Source organism: Centruroides vittatus, unplaced genomic scaffold (genome assembly GCF_030686945.1).
Source record: "Centruroides vittatus isolate TY-2023 unplaced genomic scaffold, ASM3068694v2 contig_8, whole genome shotgun sequence".
Lineage (NCBI taxonomy): Eukaryota > Metazoa > Arthropoda > Arachnida > Scorpiones > Buthidae > Centruroides > Centruroides vittatus.
The window spans coordinates 1,187,478-1,211,787 of record NW_027122517.1 but is presented as its reverse complement, the minus strand read 5'-3'; the positions used below and the strand labels follow the sequence as shown (position 1 = coordinate 1,211,787).

General features: G+C 34.5%; 1 protein-coding gene across 2 annotated transcripts in view; it reads right to left on the bottom strand.

Moving 5' to 3' along the window:
• Positions 1 to 24,310, bottom strand: part of Vsp37A (Vacuolar protein sorting 37A) — a 121,323-nt gene that overhangs the window by 11,717 nt on the left and 85,296 nt on the right. For both annotated transcript variants that reach the window (XM_067278446.1, XM_067278448.1), the window contains 2 exons: positions 18,313 to 18,371; positions 9,513 to 9,675 (listed from right to left, as the gene is read on the bottom strand). In XM_067278446.1, the coding sequence (XP_067134547.1) occupies positions 9,513 to 9,675; positions 18,313 to 18,371 (222 nt within the window). The remainder of the gene's footprint in view (positions 1 to 9,512; positions 9,676 to 18,312; positions 18,372 to 24,310) is intronic.

Genomic DNA, 24,310 nt, shown 5'->3' with positions numbered 1-24,310 from the left:
ACTTCATTAATGCATAATAAATAAATAAACCAACGATATTCTTTCAAACTTTGAACAACAAACTTCTACATGATAACAAATATAAAATAATTATTTTAATTATCTTAGTTTAGTAATAAATATGAATATAGTAGTTATATTAATAATTAACAAGTGATTTGTGAGACCGCGAATTTTAGCGGAAAAATTTGTGTAAATGAAAGAAAACTTTCATTTTTTTGTTCAAGAATTTTGTAAACAATCACAGATAGAAAAAAACTCCTCGCGGAGAAACGGAGCAGAGGTCTCCAGTAACTATCAACAGTTAGGTGGAAAGTTGACACTTGGCTGTCAAGAATTCGCAAGTCATCGTCAACAACCGACAGCTTCCCACACTAACTCTATAAAAGCTCGCGCAACCGGAACTTTGCGCGAGCTTTTCCTTTGCGCGCTCGCATAGGAAGTTATTATTGTACTTGTGTCTGTCTCCATGCCCAGGAACGAAGTCCTGTTGGAGAGGACCTACGAGAAACTCTTCCACATCGTCAGTGACCGCCATACATCGAATTATATCGTCCAATCTCACACCCAGAGGTATTTTGTTAAGACCTTTGTAAACTCTCTCTCTCCTGCAACGGCATTAGGCTTAACGCATAGCAGTCTTAGAATCTGTAACTTGATAGTTGCATTCAGGCGTATGTTAACCGCATTTACTCTCATAGTATATAGTAGAATAGCCTTGTAACCAATATTGTAGTAATCTAGTTAATCAATAAATGTTTTCTTTGTTAACCTGTCTCCTGTCAATCAAAGATGCCTGTTGACTTACCGACGCACCTCCCCACTCACTTTTTTGCCCTCCTAGCCATCCGAAACGACGAGATCGGGTTTTGCCAACCTGTGCAGTGTAAGTGGTCAGAGAAGATAAACCCCTGACCCTCTGCTTATCTCACAAATTATTTTTATGATGACATTGTCACAATGCTGGGCTGCAACTTTTAATCATATTCTTAATTTATCCAATTTAAAATGTATGTTCTCTATCACGATTTGTAGTGTCTTGTCCCTGTACATCATACTTTTCCTGGAAACAACAAAGTCATGCCAGTCATCCATGTAATTCCATTCAAGAGAAAATGTTTGAATCAAAGTCACATGAATTCAATTCAAAATATATATAAATATGAATACTATATACAAATACAAATTAACTATGTGAAAACTTCCAATCTAAACCAGAAGTTTGTATATAGTTAATTGGGGCTTCCCACCCTTAAGTTTTTCGTATCTGGTCTTGACTTTCTGCTATCTAACACCATTCTCAAGCTTAAGAAAGGACAGAGAGACAGATAGATGACAATGGGAATTTATAGGTCTACAGTTTTTTTTGAAATGCAGACCAATGAATTTTTAGTTTATCAGTAACTATTTTAATAATTTTAATTCAGTTGAGTATGCTTAAGACAGCATTCCTCAGTATTGCTACATCATGCCCCCTTATTCAAAATAACAAGATCAATTAAATACAAACAAACGTTCTATCTGGTAACAGAACTTCAACAAAAATTCTGAATATTTTCGGCCTTCACCAAGGCCTGCCTCAGGTTTTTAACGAAACCAAATTCCAAAGTCAAATGTCAAAATAATGATGTACGAAAATTGATTTTTTAAAATTTTGAATGTCTTATCATGTAAGGCAAATTTATATGGTTGATTGACTAAAACTGTAAAAGTGTGATCATGTGATCCATACAAATTTTTATGCCATACATATTCTATAAGACAAAATTATTGTGTGTTAACTTTGCTCAACTCTTTAATACATGTATGTACTTCCATGCATGTGCCACTATATTGCAGTCCTTAAAGTTAATACAATTGCTGGTTAGGCTGGCTTTATATATTTCCAATGCTTCCAGGCTACAAATATGATCTGTTTGAAAGGCCTGCCTGATTAACTTAGTATTCTGTAGGTCCGCATGTACTTCTGGGTATGCCTAGTGGGTGGCGTACGTGGACAAGGTGGTAGTATGCCTGTTGTTCGCAAGACTGTACTGATGTTCACATACCCTTTTACATATTGATCATTTGGTTGAGCCAATATGGACTAAGTCCCTTCGAGGAGTTTAGGTTTTGGAGAGGAAGAACCTGTCTCCCTCTGCTCCTGTCTTAGTTTTTGTGAAGTTTGCCAAACTAAGCCTAGTTTTAGGCCTAGCAGCATTCTAGATAGTACTAGAATATAGGATTTTAGGGTTAGAGTAGAGTTAGCAAAGTGGTTTGGCTTAGTTTTGTTAAGCCTAACATTAGGGTATTCTGAAATTAGTATAGTATTCGTGTTTTGGCATCTCCATCTTGGCCTCTCCTGCTGAAGACAGCATCAAGCAACTTTAAAGGAGTTCCACCATCTTGGAGCGGTGTTTACCCCAGTGTGAAGTTGTGGTTTACTTGTGTTAAGTTTGTGCTGCTACATCACGTTTCTGCTCTGTAGATTAGATATTTTCAGTGTTGTGTGCACAGTGTTTCCTGACCAGGTAAGCTGGACATTATTCTCTAACTTTTACTTAGAGAGGGCCCCCCTATCTCCCCTACTGTTCGTGCGTACAGGTGCTGTGATAGCACTGGTACACGTGGGAGGATGTACAGTCTGGGACTGCATGCTTAATAGTGCTACCACCAACCATGCTTGCTTGGCCTTCCTTGACTAAGTGCCCACTCTTGTCAGTGGTCATTGCTATTGTCGATAGTGTGTTCATGCATCACACTCTTTCACGGTTTGGCTCCTAGACCAATCAGGATTTTCGCTACACATCTGTTTCCTGTCATTCTAATATACAGATTTACTGGGCAGTTTAACAGTGGGTGTTCCATAAGAAAAAAAGTTTCATTTCTTCTGCTAACAGTGGGAGTCACCAAGTTTTGTGTGTCGCCGGTTGGAATATCATCTCTATACATTCATATACGGTTGTCATAAGAAGCTATTTGTTTTGGGCTGTGGACTTTGTTCACCAAAGAGGTGAGATCTCTTTATTATCTATTTCATTTTTCTGCTAAGACAGTATAGCAACCTGTAACCCCCAGGGTTTCTGTATGAGGCCTGTAATATGCTTGATGAACTGAAGGGTTAATTAACTTCTAATAGTTGAAGTTTGGGAACCAAAAAGCACTCGAGGTACATTGTTGACCTGTTTCAAAAGGTCACTGACCTCACAGACTCTAGCTGTGGTTCTTGTTTGTTGGATGAGTTAAGCAATAAGCTTGGGTCTTTGGCTACCTAGGAGGATTTGGATGAGGCACGCCTCACAGTCTGCTAGAACCACAGCTGCCCTTAATGGGCTCACCAAGGCTGTTCGTGGTACTGGCAGATTTTCTCCACTGTCGGGCATATGGAAAATCATGGTCAGCTCACCAGTTACAGCGACACTGTTAAACATTTGGGCAGGCCTCACAAACCCATTTCTTCTCTACCTAGGCCATGCCACACAGTCCTTGTTTATGGGGAGCCGAGTCAAATGATTCTGAGGCTACAAGGAAATTGCTCACTAGCAGTATTAGCCCTCATGGACCAAAAATTGGAGTTCAGCACATTTGTAGGTTGCAAATGGATGGGGTCAAAGTTGATCTTAGTTGTAAGGGGGATGTAGCACACGGTCTCAAAGGTTTGCGGTCTGCACTCATCCATTCCAAAGAAGCACCTGCCACTGATGAAGATTATTTCTGCGCCAAAGCAAGTGAAAAGAGTGAACTTACTAGATGAAATCTATGAGCAAAATAGGGTGTTCACGAAGTCTTTCACCAGGGAAGAATTTCAGGGAAAGGCTAGGATTCATTTTCCCATTGGTCAGTGAAGTGCACTGCACATCACATGGGTGGTCGAAGTGTTCCCTGATGTGAAGGCTCTTCTAATGAAGGAGGGCAAATAAATATTTCAGTGGACATGCTGCAATGTAACTGACTTTGTTCCACTAAATCAATGTTTTAAGTGCCCTAAATTTGGGCACTTTGCAAGAGATTGTGCATCAGAAATTAAAGCTTGCAGTCAATGTGGTGGCCCACATTCATACAAACAGTGCGAGAAAAAATCTGAGATGCCAAGCTGCACTAACTGTCTAAGAGAAAAACAAGGAAATCATAATCATAACACTCTCGACAAAGGGTGCCCCATTATGATGAGAATGAAATCACAGCCATTTACAGGATTGATTATGACCTTTAACCTCCTCTCTGGCAACTGTTTTCTCCTGTGTTGGCATTCTGACAACACAGGAGGCCCTGGGCGTTGGATATTGTCAGAACCCTCAAGCTGGCTGTTGCCTCACATCCTAGGTTTTCTTCCAAAACATCATCTGCATTGAAATCTCTTCCCTGCTTCAAGGTGACTGCTTTTAATGTTTACTCTTCACTAGTACCAGGATCTCAGATGCACTACAGCATCTTTCTGATGCAATGGGGCACTTTAGGGATGTACAGTTTCTAATTGTTGGAGATTTCAATGTGCATTCACCCATTTGAGGTGGAGAGTATAGAGATGAAAGAGGAGAAGCCACGGAGGACTTTGTGGCAGTGCACAATCTACTAGTTTGTCAATGGCCCGAAGTCACAGCCCACTTTCTCTGGTGTCTCCTGGATTGATCTCACCATCTGCTCCGGGGGCTCCACCCCTTTATAAGAAATTGGAATGGCACCATTGACAGCCTTTCAGATCACAAGTATCTGATCTTCAATCTCTACTATACTGATCCCTGCTGTGAAGAGTATCTGATCTCCTTCCTCTCCTTTAACACTAAGTCTGCTGACTGGAGTCAGTTTGGGGACATTATTCATGAATGCTGCCATCTCCCCATTTATGATTACTCTTGGACACAGACTGAGGAGTGTATTGAAACTGTCATTGGGAGCATTACTGATGCATGTAACGAGTCTATTCCTAGGAAGAAAAGAAGAAGGAGAACAAACCCCTGGTAGAATGACATACTCGCCTCAATGCACAGGATCAATAACCAGCTGTGAAGGAATTTCCAGCACTGCTAGAGTCACTGAAGGAAGAAACTCTGCTGTTGCTACCTTCAGTTTCAACAAGAATATGAGGAGGAAATTAAAAAGACAAAGCTGGAGTCCTGGTGCTCCTTTAGGTGGTGGGGTTTTATCTATAAGCTTAGCGTCAACGAGCTTAAGACTCAGAACCTTATCAGAAAACTTTGGGGTCATTGTTAGTGATCTTCAAACCACCATGAACAGATTGTTTGAACACTTCTGTTCCTGCGACCCCAGTGATGATGACTACTCTGAACAGGTCTTGATCAGAAACCATAACCACTCTGAAAAACTTTCAGGAAATGATCCTCTTTTCTCCTTCTTGAAAGTCAACAATATCATTACAAATGTGCAAAAAAAAGGCTGTAGGCTATGATCAAATTAATGCTGAGATTGTTCAAGAAATTTGGAAAGCCTAGCCAGATCTTCTTGAAATCTTTAATGTATATCTACAGAAGGGTATCTTCCCTTGCTCATGGAAATGTGCACAACTCATCATCATCCCCAAAAAGTGAGGGGAGCCCCTTACCATCAACAACATGCAGAATATCTCCTTAATGTCTATTCTTGGTAAAGTCCTGGACAAACTCCTTTATAATAAGCTATACTGGTTCTGGGAGTCGCAGGGGCTCTTTCATAGTGCACAGCATGGCTTTAGATGGCAGAGAGGGACCATTGACGCTCTTATGGAATCAAAGAAGCACATCAAAGGCTTATTCTCTGAGAATACTTATGTATTTGGGCTCAGCTTGGATCTCAAAAATGCCTTCAACTCAGCATGGTGGCCACAGGTCCTGTACCGGCTTAGTGACAATGGCTGCCCCAAGAACCTCTTCTGTTTGATGAGGGACTACTTTAAAGACAGAGAGGCATCATCAAGGTTGAACAACATCTTTTTTCAAACAAACTCCAGCAGGGATGCCTGCAAGGGTCTGTCTGTGGCCCCCTGTTCTGTTATATTCTGTTGAACAGTTTTCTCCGCCTTGACTTTGGCACCAGTGCTAGATTTTTGCTTATGCAGATGATGCCTTCCTTGTCTTCCCAGAAACTTCCAGGTGCGTGATCGAGACCATGGTGCGAGACCACCACTAATGATATTTTATTGAAAATGTTTGACTGGGGCTTCAACAACAAGCTAATGTTCAACATAAACAAGACTAAGGGAATCGCCTTTTCAACTCCACGCTCGACCGATTTATATTCATGTGTCCCTTGTGTTTGCTTCAGGAACACCTCTATTAAGGGTGTGGAAGTTTGTTTACTTGTTTACATTAGTCACTTTGGACTTTTCTGATTCCTTTAAAAATTTTTTTCAAATGATATATGTTTCTTACATTTCTGTTTGTATTTTCTTAAAAATTTCTTCAACATTATGAAAATTTTCTTCAACTCGCCCAGCTATCAGCTTATAACTTTACAAATTCTATTTTATTGGCTATTATTGCTAAATAATATTGTAGATCCTGTCATTCTATACAAATTGATACCAATTTCGCTGTCCTATCTCTTCGCAATCCCAACTTTCACCCCCCGAACACCGCACCATGTTGCCATTTTCAGTGTTTATGTGCAACTTCTATCCCTTCCCCACACAGCTGCACCCCCACTACCCACCATTTTAAGTACAGATGTAAACCTTCTATCCAACAAAAATTAAAACGTGAGATTATCATTTATAGTTTACGAGATATAAGCATGACAAATCTTGCCATTTGTTTGGTCACTTCAGTTTCCATAGATCTCCCTATACTGAACCAAATTTAAAGACGTGTTTGGATCAAAAGGGAGCGAGAGCGACAGATGGATTCTCCAGTGTTTGCAGATTTCCTGACTTTCCACGACTTTTTATGCTAAAAATCTAATCCTCCGACTTTCTCTGATTTTCCAGGTCTGTAAGGACCCTGCACAGGTCAATAAAAGGTCCTTATTAATCATTCAAATATTTTTAACTTTCGAGTAAGCATTTTCCTTTGGGATCCACTTATGCTTACTGATTACAATTTAGTTGAATTTTATTTATATCAAATCTAATATCTTAGTTTTTCCTCACCTTCCTTGGAGTTGTCCTTGACCACAGACTTTCGTGGAAGGAGCACATTTCCCACATAACCAGTCACACCAACCTTGTCTTTAACAACCTTCTCTGGATGCCAGAAATAGTTGGGGTTGTGACTATGAGGCCGTCAACGCTATTTACAACTGTTTGTTCATGCCCATCATTTGCTACACTTTGGCTGTCTGGAGTGAGGCAGCCTCCCAATCTCACAACCATCATCGGCTTAAAACAGCCCAGCATCTTGTTTTTCTACAACTTACTTGTTGTTACCGCACTGTTTTGAATGTTGCTTTTCCTGTTCCTGCAGGGAAGCCTACCATTCTCCACCAAATCCAATACTGTGCTAGATAGTTTCTGCTTTCCACGAGAAAGAGCATCACTATTTCTGGTAATACATATAATGCTTCTTGCTATGAGGTCAGCAGGCCTTTAGTGAACTTGTCTCATCCAACACTTAAGAGGAGCCTTGAACCTTGTGATTTCCCGACTGACAACAAGGTTTATACTGATGGGTTGAAGACTTCACAGGGTACTGCAAGTGCTTATGCTGTGTATATTAATACCAATAAAGTTAGGCTTAGTAAACACTAGTGTTGTGTTGTGTTTCAAAGACACTGCATAAAGAAAAATCAACATAAACAGGAAGTTTAAAGAAACCATAGAAATCATAAAAAGTAAAGACAGTATAAATAAAAACTTAAGTCTTAAAATAAATGAAAACTGGCTCAATATATTGTAAATTAAAAAAAAATTTTCTGCAAAAAGCAATCTTTCAAAAAATAATTTTTGCAGAATAGATTTTGATAAAAAATCAACCACAAGGTGGAGAATGCCATACGTGGCAACACTAACAATACCAGCGCAAACATCAAAAAAGGGGTGAAGAGGAAAAGGGGGTGGAAACAGCTCAAAATTTTTACAGTTGTAATATATTTTTAGTTTTTACAGTTGTAATGTATTTTTACAGTCATAATTTTTTAAATTGTAATGTATACTGGTTTATCCACAAAAGGATTAAGACAGTTTTTACAAGATTTTAAATTATACGAAGAGTAACCAAAAGGTACTGTACATCTATCTATCGTTCGTATACTCATTTTTTATGTAAGTTCTCTCTACTGTAATAGATAAAAAATATATACTGCATTATAGTTGAGTGAAGAGGGGCAAAGCCCGAAACGTGTACAAAATAATGTACCGTATCGACTAAACTAAATAAAGATATTTGATGAAAAATCTTGCCAAGTGTCTTTGGAACACAACACAACACTAGTGCTTACTAAGCCTGAATTATAGAACGAGACACGGTTTCATCGAACAAACCAATGAAGTTAATCATGATGCTTATGTTCTACACCTAGGGTGTTCAGGCTTCAGGCTATGATGTTTGCTGTGTTTAAAGCAATAGAGTTTTGCAACATAAACTTTAGTGATAATGACATCTCCAGCCTGACTGACTGCTTTGCCACCATTCATGTATTATCTAATAAAGATAGCACCCATTCCATAGACAAAGATATTAATGTAAAACATTGTTGTACTACGCACGTGGTGACTGTGATCTAACAAAGAGAGGAACAAATAATACAAAAGAAACGTTCTTTTATTTCACCTGCGGTCTTTACAATTAGCAGGATTCTTACAGATTCCGATACTCCTCGTGGTATGTTTGTATTCTTATACACACAATTAACCCACACACACAGGCAGAACTGTTAATGCAATTCCCATGACAAAAAAATTGGTCTATAATAATCTAGCATGGTACAAAGAGAACTTATATCTAAAGAACTTAAAAAAAGAAAAAAATAACTGGGAAAAAAAATAGGACAGGTAGATCGATAGTGTAAGACAAGAAGGGTACCCCAAAATGGTTGACACTCGTGGTGGTAGTGGCCGAAATATATCTTTCTTGGTTGATGAAAATGACGTAAGTATAACTCAATCAAAAAACTTTCCTATAACCTTTCAGAAGTCCTGATATCAAAATATTCAGTCTTCTCGAATTATGGTCTTAGCTTAACATCTCTTTCTATCTTTCCAACCGATGCTAAAACAGTCTGGAGAACACTATGATGCATCTTCTTTCGACGTCCCAGCTAAAAGTGGCTTATCCATCCTTACTTTTGCCCTCAGGGTTACCCCCTTTCTTTTGTGTTCGAAGTAGGTCACTCACCACCCATACTTTCTAGAAATTGTTTCTAGAAGAAGAAGTTTCTAGAAATTGACAGACAAAAGAACCGAGAACAAAGGAAGAAAATATAAAAATATATAGGTCTTCTTGTATATATCTGTAATATATAAAATAAAAAAATAATGGTGTACTACCACAACATAGGAGAGAAAATCAGAAACTTGGGAAAGTGCTCTTTTAAACAAATTGCTACCTTATCTAATGCTCTGTTAAGTAGACTAGAATGTACAATGATCTTTTAAACATATTTACCATTTAGAAAATGGTCTGCAATTTTATCAGATTCTTCTTCAGCTTCCATTGTAGCAACTTGCAAACTATCTAAAACTGAACTCAGACTGTAGGCATCAGCAAGCCTTTCATAATTTTCACTACTCTGCTCAAATTCTAATTTCAACATGTTTGCTTCTTGTACCTATTAAAAATATATTAATTTATAAGTTGTGAAAACTTTTATATATATGTGTAGTAACAATAATAATAATAACAACAACAACAACTTGACAAAACTGTGTCAAACAGCTGGTTAGCTCGGGGATGCCTCTTTGGAAAGACAGAAGGCTTCATGATTGCCATACAGGATCAGGTCATAAATACTAGAAACTATAGAAAATACATACTCAAAGATAAACACTCACAAATGACACATGCAGAAAATGTCACATCATTCCAGAAACTATACAACACATCACTTTCAGTTGCACAGACAGATTATTTACATAGACATAATCAAGTAGCAAATATAATACATCAAGAGCTTGCAAACAAACACAAATTAGTAGACATTCATGAACTATACTACAAATACATTCCACAGACACTATTAGAAAACAACACGCACAAAATGTACTACGACAGAGCCATAATCACAGATAAAACAATTTATCACAACAGATCAGACATCACACTCATTGACAAACACAATAAAATCACATACATTATAGACACATCCATTCCAAACACTCACAATGTACAAAACGCATGCACTGAAAAAGTCAGCAAGTACACAGAACTCGTCCAGGAAATAAGGCATCTGTGGAGGATGGATAGCGTGCTTACTGTACAGTACCTGTCGTTCTCTCCTCTACAGGTGTCATACCACACACAGTACACAAAAGCCTGGGCACATTACAATTGAATAGAAACACATACATCATACTATAGAATGCCACTATATTGAATACATGTCATATTGTTAAAAAATTCCTGAATACAGACATACACACTGACACAATTAATTTTGGCTTGTTTTGGTTGCTATGCTTTGACTCTGGTCCAGCATAGTACACAGCAACTGGTGTCAACCGAGCATAACTCACTATACCCAACATAATAGTGATATAAATAAACAACAACTAACCCGTTACATATAAAGATCAACAACTGCCGAATTATCGGGCTAGCAAATGGCTATAGCAATATTAATAATTAAAGTTAATTTGCTACTAGAGTTAGGCGTTAGGCGCCATCTCTTGCTAAATTTAATAATTAGAATTTTAATTAAATAATTTAAATAAATTTAGGCCTAACTGGAAGAAAAGAATCGGCCCGAAGCGGGATTCGAACCCGCAACTTCTGCTATCCGTGCAGACACGTTACCAGTTACGCTACCCGGACCTTCGCTCCGATCTTCCCTTCCAGTTGATATAAGATTACCGTACCACCATCAACGGTCATTACAATGCCGGCTGGGGACACATTAATTGCCCACGTCTTCCCAAAGGCACTCAACCGGCCATCGCAAACCCGGCAAGGCGTATATATATATATATATATACGCCTTGCCGGCTCTAGTAGCAAATTAACTTTAATTATTAATATTACTATAGCCATTTGCTAGCCCGATAATTCGGCAGTTGTTGATCTTTATAATAGTGATAAATAAACTATCCACTTTCTTCATTCTATTTACAGTAGAGCATCGTTTATCTGAATCAATTGGGGACTCGGGTTGTTCGGATAACTGATTATGTACGAAAAAATATATTAACCTATCCGATGTTGAAATTTTTCTCCGTTGTGTATCGCTTCGTTTGAATTTTCGTTGATTTTAAGCCTAACAAACATTTTTATAATAATAATTGAGTCTATTGTATTGTTAAAAATTATTTCTTTATTTTGTATAAACAAAATAAATATATCGAAAAATAAAAAAATTAAAAAAATATACTTTAGAAGTTAATCCAGTATCAAAAGCGTTCGATTCGGCACGACACAGTCCGACAGAAAAGCTTTCGGTTAACTGACGCTTTGGTTGACTGGTTTTTGGATAAATGATGCTCTACTGTATATCGAAAAAGAATAGTTTCATTTTAAATAATATCTACGGTATTCAGTATTTTCCTACATTGACAAGGAATAGGTTAGAAGACACCCCACAGATGCTTGAAACCATGGAGAATAATAAATCCTATATAATGTATTTTTTAACATATACACATATAGTACAGTTTAATTAAAAAATTATATACTCAAATTAAGGAAAATAATTTATATAAAGCACTGTACAGTATTTATAACAATACCACATGCATGAATATTGTTTGTTCTGTGAATGTTATAGCATGTCTGTGTGAGCAGGAGAGGAAACTAGATAAAGACAAAGGGATAATTCACGACACTGCCCAGGTAAAGAAAATGCATGCAAAATTTGAATGTTTCCAATTTTTCAAACTGCAGATAATTGAAACTGCTGTTGATGAAATAGTAGATTGAACATCATTTTGAAAGTTAAAAAAATTGGAATATGGTAATGTTTGAACGATAGAACTGTTTTTTGTATTCTTTCCTCATGAGGGCAGATAGATTGTGACCGAAAACATTTGACCAGTAAATTGTTACTTGTTTGCTGGAAATCGCATATAAGTTTCATTTCTTTGAATATTACAGTTCCAGTTTATACACACGTCATTTTTCTTATGGAGAATGTTTGCTTCCCTTATCATATCTTAAAATTGAAACAATTTAAGAATCTAGTTAATTCAAACTATTAATATATAACAATTTTCAGAATAAAATTAAATAAAATATATTCAGAATAAATTTTCTAGTAAACAAAAAAAAAGTAAAATAAAAAGCAAACACAATTTTGAAAATATTCAATATGAATGTGCAATAAATTTCATTACTTAGAATCAAAAATTTAACATGATAAAGATATTGAAATGAAACTATAGAATTAAAGTTGAATGAAAATAAATAAGTAGAATCTGTGTGAAAAATGAGTATCAATAAGATGAAAGGAAAAAATTCTACAGTTACATAGGGATATCTCCCGCATAACTTAGCAGTTAGGTTCTGAAAAAGTAGTGTTATGCAAATCCATGTTATACAAAACAAAGGGATAGAACAAAATACAGTCGACTCTGCATAAGTCGACACCCGAATAACTCGACATCGTAGGTTAATTAGTCAGTTTTCTGTGGTCCCAGCCGACTTACATAGGCAATAATGTTATTAATGTTAAAAAACTCGGTTTACTTGACATCGTTTAATTCATCACCACTGGATAAATCAACATACTTTTTCTGTTTCACACTTTTTAGAATTCTGATAAGTCGACTTCCTCCTGACAAATGAGTTCACACCACACGACTTATTGTACGGTGTGAACTCATTTTTTCAGGAGGGGAGTTGACTTATCAGACATCTAAAAAGTGTGAAACAGAAAAAGTATGTTGATTTATCTAGTGGTGACGAATTAAACGATGTCGAGTAAACTGAGTTTTTTAACATTAATAACATTATTGCCTATGTAAGTTGGCCGGGACCACAGAAAACTGACTACGTAACCAACGACTGTCGAGTTATCCGGATGTCAACTTATGCAGAGTCGACTGTGTTTATTTTTTAAAATTATTATTAATTATGTAATGAAAAGCTGAAAATTAAATCTTAACATTGAGGCCAGACTTTTTTTGATAGTGCTACCAAGTAGTAAGTGTTTAGTAAATGTACAGTACAGTACAATATGTTCAGAGATGCTAGAAGTATTGTATTAAAAGAAAGTATAAATTACAACTAACAAAAATTGTTTACTTTTTTATGAATGCAGAAGTATTATTGTTCCTTCATTGCAATTAGGGATTGCAATTGCTGGATCCCTCATCCAGCAATCCAGCTTGATCCAGTGCATTCTTCAGCCTGCTGGATCCAGTACCAGGTGCTGGATCCAGTGCTGTGGATTTGCAAATACTCAATTAACTTTCTAAATAATGGTGCAAAAGTCTACGTTGTCAGTGTTGCTGCTTTGCTACATGCACTAATGCTCTACGGTGAGAGTTGACGTTGCCATTCAGTGCAGCACGTGCTACACCCCCTCTCTATACCGCACCACCCACCCTTTTACCTCTGCCGATCTAATTGCCAGTTGACTTTCCACTCTAGCTAAATAAAATAAGTAATTCCTCTCCTAGTCCTGGTGCATTATTCTAATTTACGGTTAGTTGTGACATCAATGAATCACGTGACGGGACAATTTATGATTATTTGACGACCTTGAAACCAACTAATGTAGAGACAGAGCTTTCTCCACAGCGGGATATATATGCAGTTCATTAAGAAGTAGGTTGGGAGACAACACTATCAATACCATTTGTTTCTTGAGATCCTATTTCCAGAAAAGTAAAAAAAATAACAGAAGTGATTGATTTAATTTTATTTAATCCTTTATAATATTTTATTCAAGACAAGGCTAATATTTTATAACTTCTACTCTAATTCTATTAAGTATGAGTTTTTAACTTTAATTCTATAAGTGGTTAGTGGGCTAGGCTAGGCAATTTTATTGTGAAAATTAGTGAGAAACTGAGACTATCTAGTTAGTTAAATAAATTAATGACTATCAGTATCTTAGATATGTTATGATATGAATGTATGTGATTCATGATTGTGATAATAATAACTAACTACTAGACTACTACTAATTACTTACTCACTATTTTACTAACACGAATAATTAAATTAGTTATAAATTACTACAGACTAATATGTAGAGCCTATATAAGAAAACTGGTAAGACTGATACCCACTTAGCCACTAATTATCCGTCCTCACATTATAATAATATATTAATATAAATTAATTAGTAGAATTACCTTTGCTATTATTTAACTTAAAGAATACATCATAATTATAATCTAAGTAAACATTTAAAGTTAATTATCTCTATCTCAAGTGTTAAACCGAACCAAAGTTAAGTTTACTACCTAAATGTGTAAGAAGTTTTACTGATTTATAGTGACCAGTCTAAATAATAAAAGCTGCTTAAGTATTTCAAAAAATGTTTTATTTCTTTAAAAAAAAAACCATAAATTGCTGGATAGATAGATAGATAACACTTTATTGCACCAAAAATACATCTGCGCTGGATCCAGCTAGAATGATGTTAATCCAGCAAAAATCCAGCTGGATTAAAAACACTGCTGGATTGCAATCCCTAATTGCAATTTATCATTCATGAATTACAATTATTAATAATTAATATTTAAACAAGATCATTTATTTTTTAAAGTTATATTTGTTTTGGAAAGGAATAATAGTACAGTAGAGCATCGATTATCCGACTTAATTGGGGACTGGGGTTGGTCGGATAACTGAAAAGTCAGATAACTGAAAAGTATGAAAAAATACATTATTAGTATAGTGTATTAGTCCTGGTTTAAATACTAGCCTCCCTTTCATGGTCGAGCCAGTGCTGCCAGCTAAAACATGCAAAAATTTAACAAAAATAATATTAAAGTAGCCAAGACGTAACCAAATATTGTAGCGCCACATCACTAGTGGACATTTGAATTTGCCGACTAGAACGTGGATAATCGATGCTCTACTGTATTTTTAAATATCTGAGTTTTTAAATTTTCTTTACATTCTATGTTTTATATCTTTTTCTTCCTTTTCTCTCAACTAAAATGAGATTATTTGGTTGAATATCAAATACAGGTCCTCAATGTTTTCAATCAAATACAGGTATTTAGTATCCAGCCAAATTCTAAAAACTTATTTTCTGGCCAAATATATCTGAATATCAAATAATGCCAAATGTTCAGTCCAACATAAATTATAAATAAATTAATTATTCAAAACTGTGAGGTTTTATATCAAGATTCTTTTATTTGTATTTGCAATTATATTATTGTTCATGGATATGGAAACAAGATAAAAGGAATGTATTTGTATATTACATTTGAAATCAGAAAAGTTAAAATAATTAATAATACAGTATATACTAAAACTTTCAGTTATTTTTAAATTATCATCTTTTAATTTTAAAAATAAATTTATTATATATATACAGTATATACAGTGGAACCTCGGTATACGACCTTAATCCGTTCCTGATGGTTGGACTTATACCGAATAGGACGTATGCCAAACCAACCTTTCCCATAAGAAGTAATGTAAAAACAATTAATCTGTTCTTATGTAAAAAAAAACTCCTCTTGATATGGTATATTAATGGGGTTGTAAAATAATTGAAACACTGTTTGAGCACATTAATAAAAAAATAAATTTTATTATAGATTTTTAAAGTTATTACAGTAATAATCGCAAATAATTGCTTCTGATATGCTGTCGCCGGCACATTGTTTTTCAGTTATCCAAAGCAAAAGCAATTTCTCAACACAATCTGATGTCTCCGATCTTTGTTTAGAAATTGATTTAACCCCTTTTGCAACGTTAGCAGATTTAATAATGTCTTTATTTTTCATGATTGTCGATATCGTCGTTCTCGGAATACAGTAAGCAACAGCTAAATCTCGAACACGCATGCCACCTTCATATTTCTCAACAATCTCTTTTTTCAGTTCCATTGTGATTCTAGTCATTTTTTTTAGTTTTCTGTTGCTTTTCATTTGCCTTTTTGCAATTCATGATTAATAAAAATAATAAAGTTTTACATACAAATTAAAATCAGAAGAAATTTAACAAAGTTATAGACTGTGGCACTGCGAACGTCTAGTCTGGTCTAGTACACCGATAGTGCTACTTGTTCATAGATGATATGTATAATTGAATTAAGTCGTATACTGAACAAAAGTCGTATACCGAGCAAAATTTGTTTCGTCCAAACAGGACGTATTCTAAAGCAGACGTATACCGAGGTACCATTGTATATAGAAATAGTTATATATACAGTAAAACCTTGATTATCTGAGTCCCAATTAATTGAGGTTACATATTATCTGAGGCAAACCTGTAAATTAACACAATGTTTTTCTATTATTCAGAAAAGCTTTGTCATGAATACACAAAGTGTATAATTACTGTAATAAATTTAATTTCCACTGTACTGAGGCACCTGCAGAACATTGCAGCAAAGGGAGAAACTGCTATAAAACAAAATAATTTGAACTTATAAAGTACAAATAAAAGTACTTTTGTACAAAGTTATTTTTGTTTCTGTTACCCATTTAAACTTTGATGTGGTTTGACAGGATATAGCAACACAACACATGGACAATCTGCCAAGAAAGAATGTCTAGCAAGAGGACCTTCTATGGAAAATTGACCCATGTTTAGCTGTTACAAACATGAAGAAAACCTGGAAAATCCATGCAGCCAGACTGCTGGTTAAGCACAAACCCACAACCAACTACCAATGTTCAGGAGTTTTATCACTTAGCCACTGGTGAGCCAACTTCAATATAAGACAAACTGTTCATATTACAGTGTAGCTAAAATAATACATATTCATCGTAGACTGCATAACTTATCAAAACAACATACTCAGAACACCTTACAGATTTGCAGCTGTGTTTATTAGGTACTAACGAACGTTTTCGGTCGTATTTAACGACCTTCTTCAGGAAATATCAAAAAATCAAACACAAGGACAATTTGCAGTAACAAACAAGCATTTGGAACGTTTTTAAAAAATATTCTAAAGCTCTCTTTAGAATATTTTTAAAAATGTTCCAAATGCTTGTTTGTTACTGCAAATTGTCCTTGTGTTTGATTTTTTGATATTTCCTGAAGAAGGTCGTTAAATACGACCGAAAACGTTCGTTAGTACCTAATAAACACGGCTGCAAATCTATAAAGTGTTCTGAGTATGATGTTTTGATAATACATATTTTTATTCTTAAATTTTTGTCTGTATTTGTTAGGATCAAGAAGCAATCTTGTACAATTCCATTTAAGTAAATTTAAGATTTAAATTATAAAGTGTTCAGAGAGTTGAACACAGAACAAGAGTGGAAACACAAGTGAAAATTTGAAGAGAAGTTAGGGAAATAAATGGTTAGTTTAGAATGTTAGATTCAAAGTTTGAGAATGATTTATTGGATTCAAAGTTGTGACTTTGGTTTTGGAGAGAGAAAGAAAGGACAGTGCTCTCTGGTAAAAGTTGTGTCAATCCATAGTGGAATGAATGTAAACACAAAATGGTGTCAAATTGCAGTTGGGTATGGAAACTCAATGTTTGAAGAGAATGTGGAACTATTTGAGTCAGAACTGTAGCAGTGGTTTATGTACACTTTGAAATTAATGTGTTTCCTAGTTGTATATGTTATAATAATGAACTTGTGTGAAACTATATAAATGTTAATCTTATATTTTTGTCACATCAATGGCTGAATTCATTTTGTCATCCTTTGAAAAACATTTTTTACTATACTGTATTAACAGTATAAAAACAATGTAAAAAATGTTTTTCATATTACACTCACTAAGGTATAAAAAGAAGCTTAAAGGTAATACCATAAAAATCCATTATATTCATAATTTTTACTGTGCAGATGTGCTGCCAGTTACACTACCCAAGCTTCCAGTTGCACAGTTATACTACCTCAAAGGCTCGGGTAGTGAAATTAGCAATGCATCTGCATGATAATCGGCAGTTGCAGGTTTGAGTCCCACTCTGGGCAGAGTGGTTTCTTCGAGAATTTTCTTAATTATTTAATTCATAATTTTTAATTTGAAATGACCTTATTTGTCTGTTTTATCTAAGTTTTCAGTTATCCAAGGAGGCACTGGTTCACATTTACTTGGATAATTGGGGTTCTACTGTATACAGAAATTTCAAATAACAGAATGAAATAAATTGTAATACCATAAAAATAATTTTATTTTTCATATCTTCTAGAACTTGCTGCTGTTGCAGATTCTCTCCTATATTAACAAAATATGAACATTAATAATAATTATAAAAATATTGTATTTATTATTGCTAAAATATAACAAATTGCAAATTGTGTGATAAAAATAAAACTTTTTTTTTATGTTAAATTAGAATAATATCTATTTTAAACATTGGATTTATAATAAAATCCAACTTTTAAAATTGACAGAATAAATTTTATCAATTTATTACATCTAGGTTAAAACAGAACAAACTAATATTGAATTACTGTTATTAAGTATAAAAACTTAACAGTACTTGTCAATCATTTTTTGATTGTAGCTACTAAAGTTCTTTCCAAATTCAGATTTAATTTATCAACCCCTTTCTACATCAATACAAAATAAGAATAAAATATATAAACAACAACTCAGATGAGCATTAATAATAATAGATTTTTTTTATTAAACTTAATCAAATTTTTTTTGACAATTTTATTATAATTAAAATTATCTTTAATCTCCAAATACATTTAATTCAAGTTCAAGCCACTATTTCACAAGGAATATAGGGATACTTATAAAGATTCAAAATTTAATTTAAAGAATCACTACATTTATAACAAAATGTATTAATTATATTTTTGAAATTAAAATTCTGAATGAATGTTAAAACACCATCACCACAAGGTCAAAAGAACATCAACAATAGAGGCACCATTGAAAGAGTTAACTCAAACAAAAACATCTGAGATGTAAAAATTGTGCCAAGAAAAAGTTATGACAATTTACATAGCAATCAAATGTTTTCCTGAGGAGTTTTTCTTTGGTAAAGATAAAATTAGTGCTTTGAATTGTTACCCATTGGAAAATCCTGTAATGGGAATTAATACGAGATACATTGGGGCCACAGCAAGAATGTTGGCTACTCGCTTGACCGAACACCAAGATGATGTGGCAAAAGGAAGGCGCAATACTGAACTCGCAAGAAGGGTGTGTGACATGAATTACAATCCGTTATGGGCTCACTACTATACTCAGGACTTGCAACGACCAAAAGCTCCTCTTTATATGGGAGTCGCTATATATAACAACGTTGGAAACATGCAACGCACCTATTCTGGAACTGCACAATGTATGGATTGCCCTATACAAATGATTAAACGGCAATTTACATCATCTGTCACACTATTGACAGGAAACAGCACCACGCATGCGCCGTATTACATCACATTTGCAACATTGTATGTATTTCAAAATCGTAGTGGATTCATATCGAATGTTGTGCAAAAACCATTTTTCATTTAAATTTTGTGTGTGTTCTTCTTTTCAAATGTTCATGTTCGATATAAAAATCTTTTATTCGCCTGAAGACGACAGAAATACATTCGTCGAAAGTGCTCGGAAGAAAAATATTTGGTAACACTGTACACAGTGAGTTCACTTTGTATTAATATTACTTTGGCGTGAATAGCATACTAGACTATATTAAATAAAAAAAAATTTATGAGACTGACATTATAGTGGATGTTTAGGTAGACTTACTTACATCCCAGTTTTAAAGCTTGTCCCAAAGTCCCGGTTAGTTTGATGTTTTGCCCTGGTTTACCTTGTAATGATTAGATCTCTTCATTGTCAACATTAAAAAATACATTATTATTATTAATTTTATTTCTTTGTTTTTTTAGAGATGGAAACCCATTTAATTCAAAATGCTGAAAAAAAACTGTACATTCATAGATGCATTGAAAAAACAATATCCCTTTTTAAAAATAATAAATTGAATCATTAACTAGTCATTTTTTTTTGTCTCAGTTTGGGAAAAAATAAATATGGTAAGCCTGTGTATAGGGGTCTATAAAGCATCTGTTTTAAGAATGTTGGAAATTTTTTAAAATTTTATTATCTAGCAGGATCTGCCACATTGTTGAAAGGGCCATCTCGTCTTTAAAACTGATGCATGTGGTGTTGCGTCCTGCTCTAAATATCTCCATATTGGCTCCACCAAATGTACATTGGAGATAAGAATTAAAGAACATAAGGCTGACATACAGCACAACAGAACTACAACGGCTCTCTCAACGTATGTGACCGATCAGGACATCACAGCGGACTTTGATGTGGAGCACATTATCCTCGCCACCACCCCCCTGAACATCTCAAATGATTGGATGCTATGGAGATATTTAGAGCAGGACACTACACCATGTGCATCAATTTTAAAGAATAGATGGCCCTTTCAACAGCATGGCAGATACAGCTAGATAATAACATTTAAAAAAATTTCCAACATTAGTACGGAGCGCATGCGCTTTACACAAAACATCGCTCGTTTCGTTTTTAAATCTGCTGGAAGGTTTGTGCGTGTGGTGATTCGAATGGTAAACTTTTCAAAGGAAAAATATTCAATTCTCAACGTCCGACTTATTATTTACACAAAAAGCCTGAAGAAGAGCCCAGAAGGGGCCTCGAAAACATTAGCTATCCTGTAACAAAACCACTCCGGTTACCAGGTTTAACTTAAGTGTTATTTATGACAGTGAAAATTTAGTCTACTAGTTTTTTAAATTGTAGCCCAATCAAACTGAAAAATTGTTTTATTTTCAAAAATATATGTAAAATTACATTTATGCTCAATATACTGTCAATAACTTTTTTGTAAATATTGATTTTAATTTATATTCCATATTGAGAAAAAGTGATATAGGACAATATTGCTTGTTCTTTATCCCATCAATCCAGGATCTCATCTGCCTTGATACCATTGATCTTGGTGGAACTTCTCTCCTTGCCCATCACTGAGAGCACCCAAATTTTCAGGGAAAAATTTATATGCAAATGTAAGAAGTGTAGTTTAAGGGACATCCTATAACCCATTTTATTGTAGTTTTCAGTAATTCTCTTATAGTTTTCTGTTGCCCAAAACTATGTTCCAACTGCTTTAAAAGAGTTTTTGAGCAAGCTGTGCATCCTGCAGTAATTTTTTGATTTGATTTCCAACAAATATTCCTTCCTTAAGCTTATCATCATTTAGTTTTAAAAAAATCTGTTTAAGGTATTTTTGAATACCTTAAACATATTTTTTTAGCAGTGCCTTCTTTAGCCAGTGCTTTGATGAAGGGTTTTATTAATCTAAGTTTTATGTGCAGTGGAGGAAACAAGACTTTTTGGGTATATCCTTTACATTACCTTGACCTGAAATAAATTCATCTCTCTGAGGCCATTCTTTTACGTTAAAACAATTTTGTGTTGCTCTACTATCCCAAAAACCAAGAAAGCAATATTTGTAAAATCACCCTGAAGTCCCAGTAACAGCCCCAGACTATTTAATTTAACCTAAAATATTGGATTTTTACCCAGGTCCTGCCAAATCAATGTAATTTTTCCTACTTTTAGTAGATCTATAACTCAAAATAACAGATTTTTTTCTAGCCCCATCTATTGTAAATTTTGTGTTTTTTCAACATTTAATTAATATTTGGATGTTTCTGGGAAGTTGAAGAGTTCGATGATGCACTTGTTACATCTCTGATATGTACTGTACAATAGAAAAATTGTATGAAGAAAGTCAGAAGACTGATACAATTGAAGAGAGGCCATCTACTGAACATTCTGATGCTGGTCCAAGTGTAGTGCCGAAATTTAGTGAAGCCATTGAGTCCTTCCAAGTCATGAAGACTTTCCTGATGAATTTCAACATAAAAGAATAGACTGTACCCCTATATGACATTGCTAATACCAAGTGGTTGTTGTATTTGAAAAGCAGAAAGATGGCATCAAAATAAACCAAGATGGACAAGTTTTTTTAACAAATTGTGAAGTCAAGTTAATGCTAATGAGCATATGTAACACTGGTCTACATTAAAATTGCCTTTTACATGAAAATGTACTTTAACTATAGTTTTCAATTTGCTGAATCTAATTACAGAACTTAGAAGTAATAGTTAGCTCAAATTGTTGATTTATGCTACATAATTGATTTTTAAGGGATTATTTTTAATCAAATTGAATTCAACGTTCTAAAGTTCTAGTGCACAGATTTTATGTTGGTAAAGTTATTTAAAGCTACTTTCTGATGTCAAAAATGACATTCAATAGTTTAATTTTTTAATTAATAGATTTTTTTATATATAAGTTTAATTAAGTGGGGGGGTCGCAAATTGCAATAAAAATAAATAAATTTGCAAAAAATTTACAAATATACAGATTGCTAGTATTCACCCTACTTTAGAGTTGTCTTATTCCAAAGGTTATATCTAAAAGTCCCGGGAAAGAGAAAACCAGCTGTTCTCAAGGTCATTAAGTTGTAAACAAAGCTGAGTCAGAGGTGTCACATTTCGCAGAAAGGCGAGACAAAGGACAATAAAGGGCTTTGAAAAGGAGGCATGAGAATCTTTTAGAGGAGTTGTTCATGATTATTTTAGGCAACAGGAAATGTGAAAATTATGATGAGCTTGTAAACAATCTTCTACAAAAGTATCAGCAGATGGGTTACAATATGTCCCTTGTGGGATTGCGAAGATCCTTAGGGTTGAAGATCACAGGTGTGGGTGTTTGATTACCACGAAAGAATGGAGACAAACGAGAAATACACTTAGAACTAACTTTATGTACCAAAAATTTTATATACAACGTCAACGTCTCCACAAAGTTGGCACACGTAGCACAAGGCGGTTCACAAAACAAAAGTCCTTCGGCGAGAAGACAAAGAGTTGAACAAATCCAATCGGTTCAAATAAAAAAAAAACTATTTGCTCCGTGAGGTTATAAACCAGCAACCGATTCGCTTGTCTAAATCTTATATCGTATCTCCGATTTCTCCCTCCGATGGAAACGGATTACCAAAACCAGGAACTTCCACACACACAAAGAGAAGGAAGACTGTTCACCCCTATGCACACAGCAGTCATGAAAAATCGTTCTTTCCTCAAACATCAGGAACCAGAAAATGGGACGTTGCCAGCCCCTCACACTTTATATAGCGTGCCTACCGCCAACACAGTGCTGCCATAACATATATACAATAAAAAAAAAAAATATAATAATAATAATAATATTTTACAATTTTAAAAACATCGTGCGTACAGAAATAGATAAAATAAAAACAAAAATGACAAGAGAATAAACAATAAAATAAAAATATTTCGACAATATATAAGAACGACACCCTTAACGTTCACTTTCTTCTTCTCTCATCTTGATTTTTTTCCTGCCAACTGCAGTGAAGTATGTGACAAACATGGCAAACAATTCCACCAAGACATATCGACAATGGAAAAAGATACCAGGGCCAATGGGATGCGTGAATGTTTGTGGACTACTGATGAAACTTGAAAAGAGATACCCCTTAAAGTGATTACAAAAGACAAGTGAAAAAGAAGAAAAATTCTTGATTAAAAAATGTTATAATATTTTGGTATTATTTCTTAATTCTCAATTTCACGTAAAAAGTTACAAAAACTAAATAAATTAATGTTCTTTTTAAAATAAATATAGTTGAGGTTCTTTGACATTTTACTTAGATTTATAATATTTCATATTTGTGATATTTTGAAACCAAGAGCTAATTTTAAAATTTTATTTGTATATTCATATTCAGTGACCCCAAATTAGTAAAAAAACATAGCATTTATTTAAAAGACACACAAAAAATTCAATTTTGTAGACCAGTGTAATCTGCCTCTTTTTGTGTGTAACAGTATAGACAGTCTGTTAGCTTTCTTGTACACATGTATGGCATAGTATATGATCTTGTAACATGTGTGTTTCTGTAGAATAAAAAAAAGATCTTGAGAGACTGAATAATTTCAGGTACAAGTATTTCTTACATATAGGGGGTTAAAAAACAGAATTTTTTTGAACAACAAATGTTTACCAGAGTTTGTGGGAGATCCATTGTTTGTGATATAATGGATGATTTTTGTTAGCCCAAGAAATCCATTAAAACAAGGTTCTACTGTATCTGTATTTTAACATCAAGTCTCTGCATC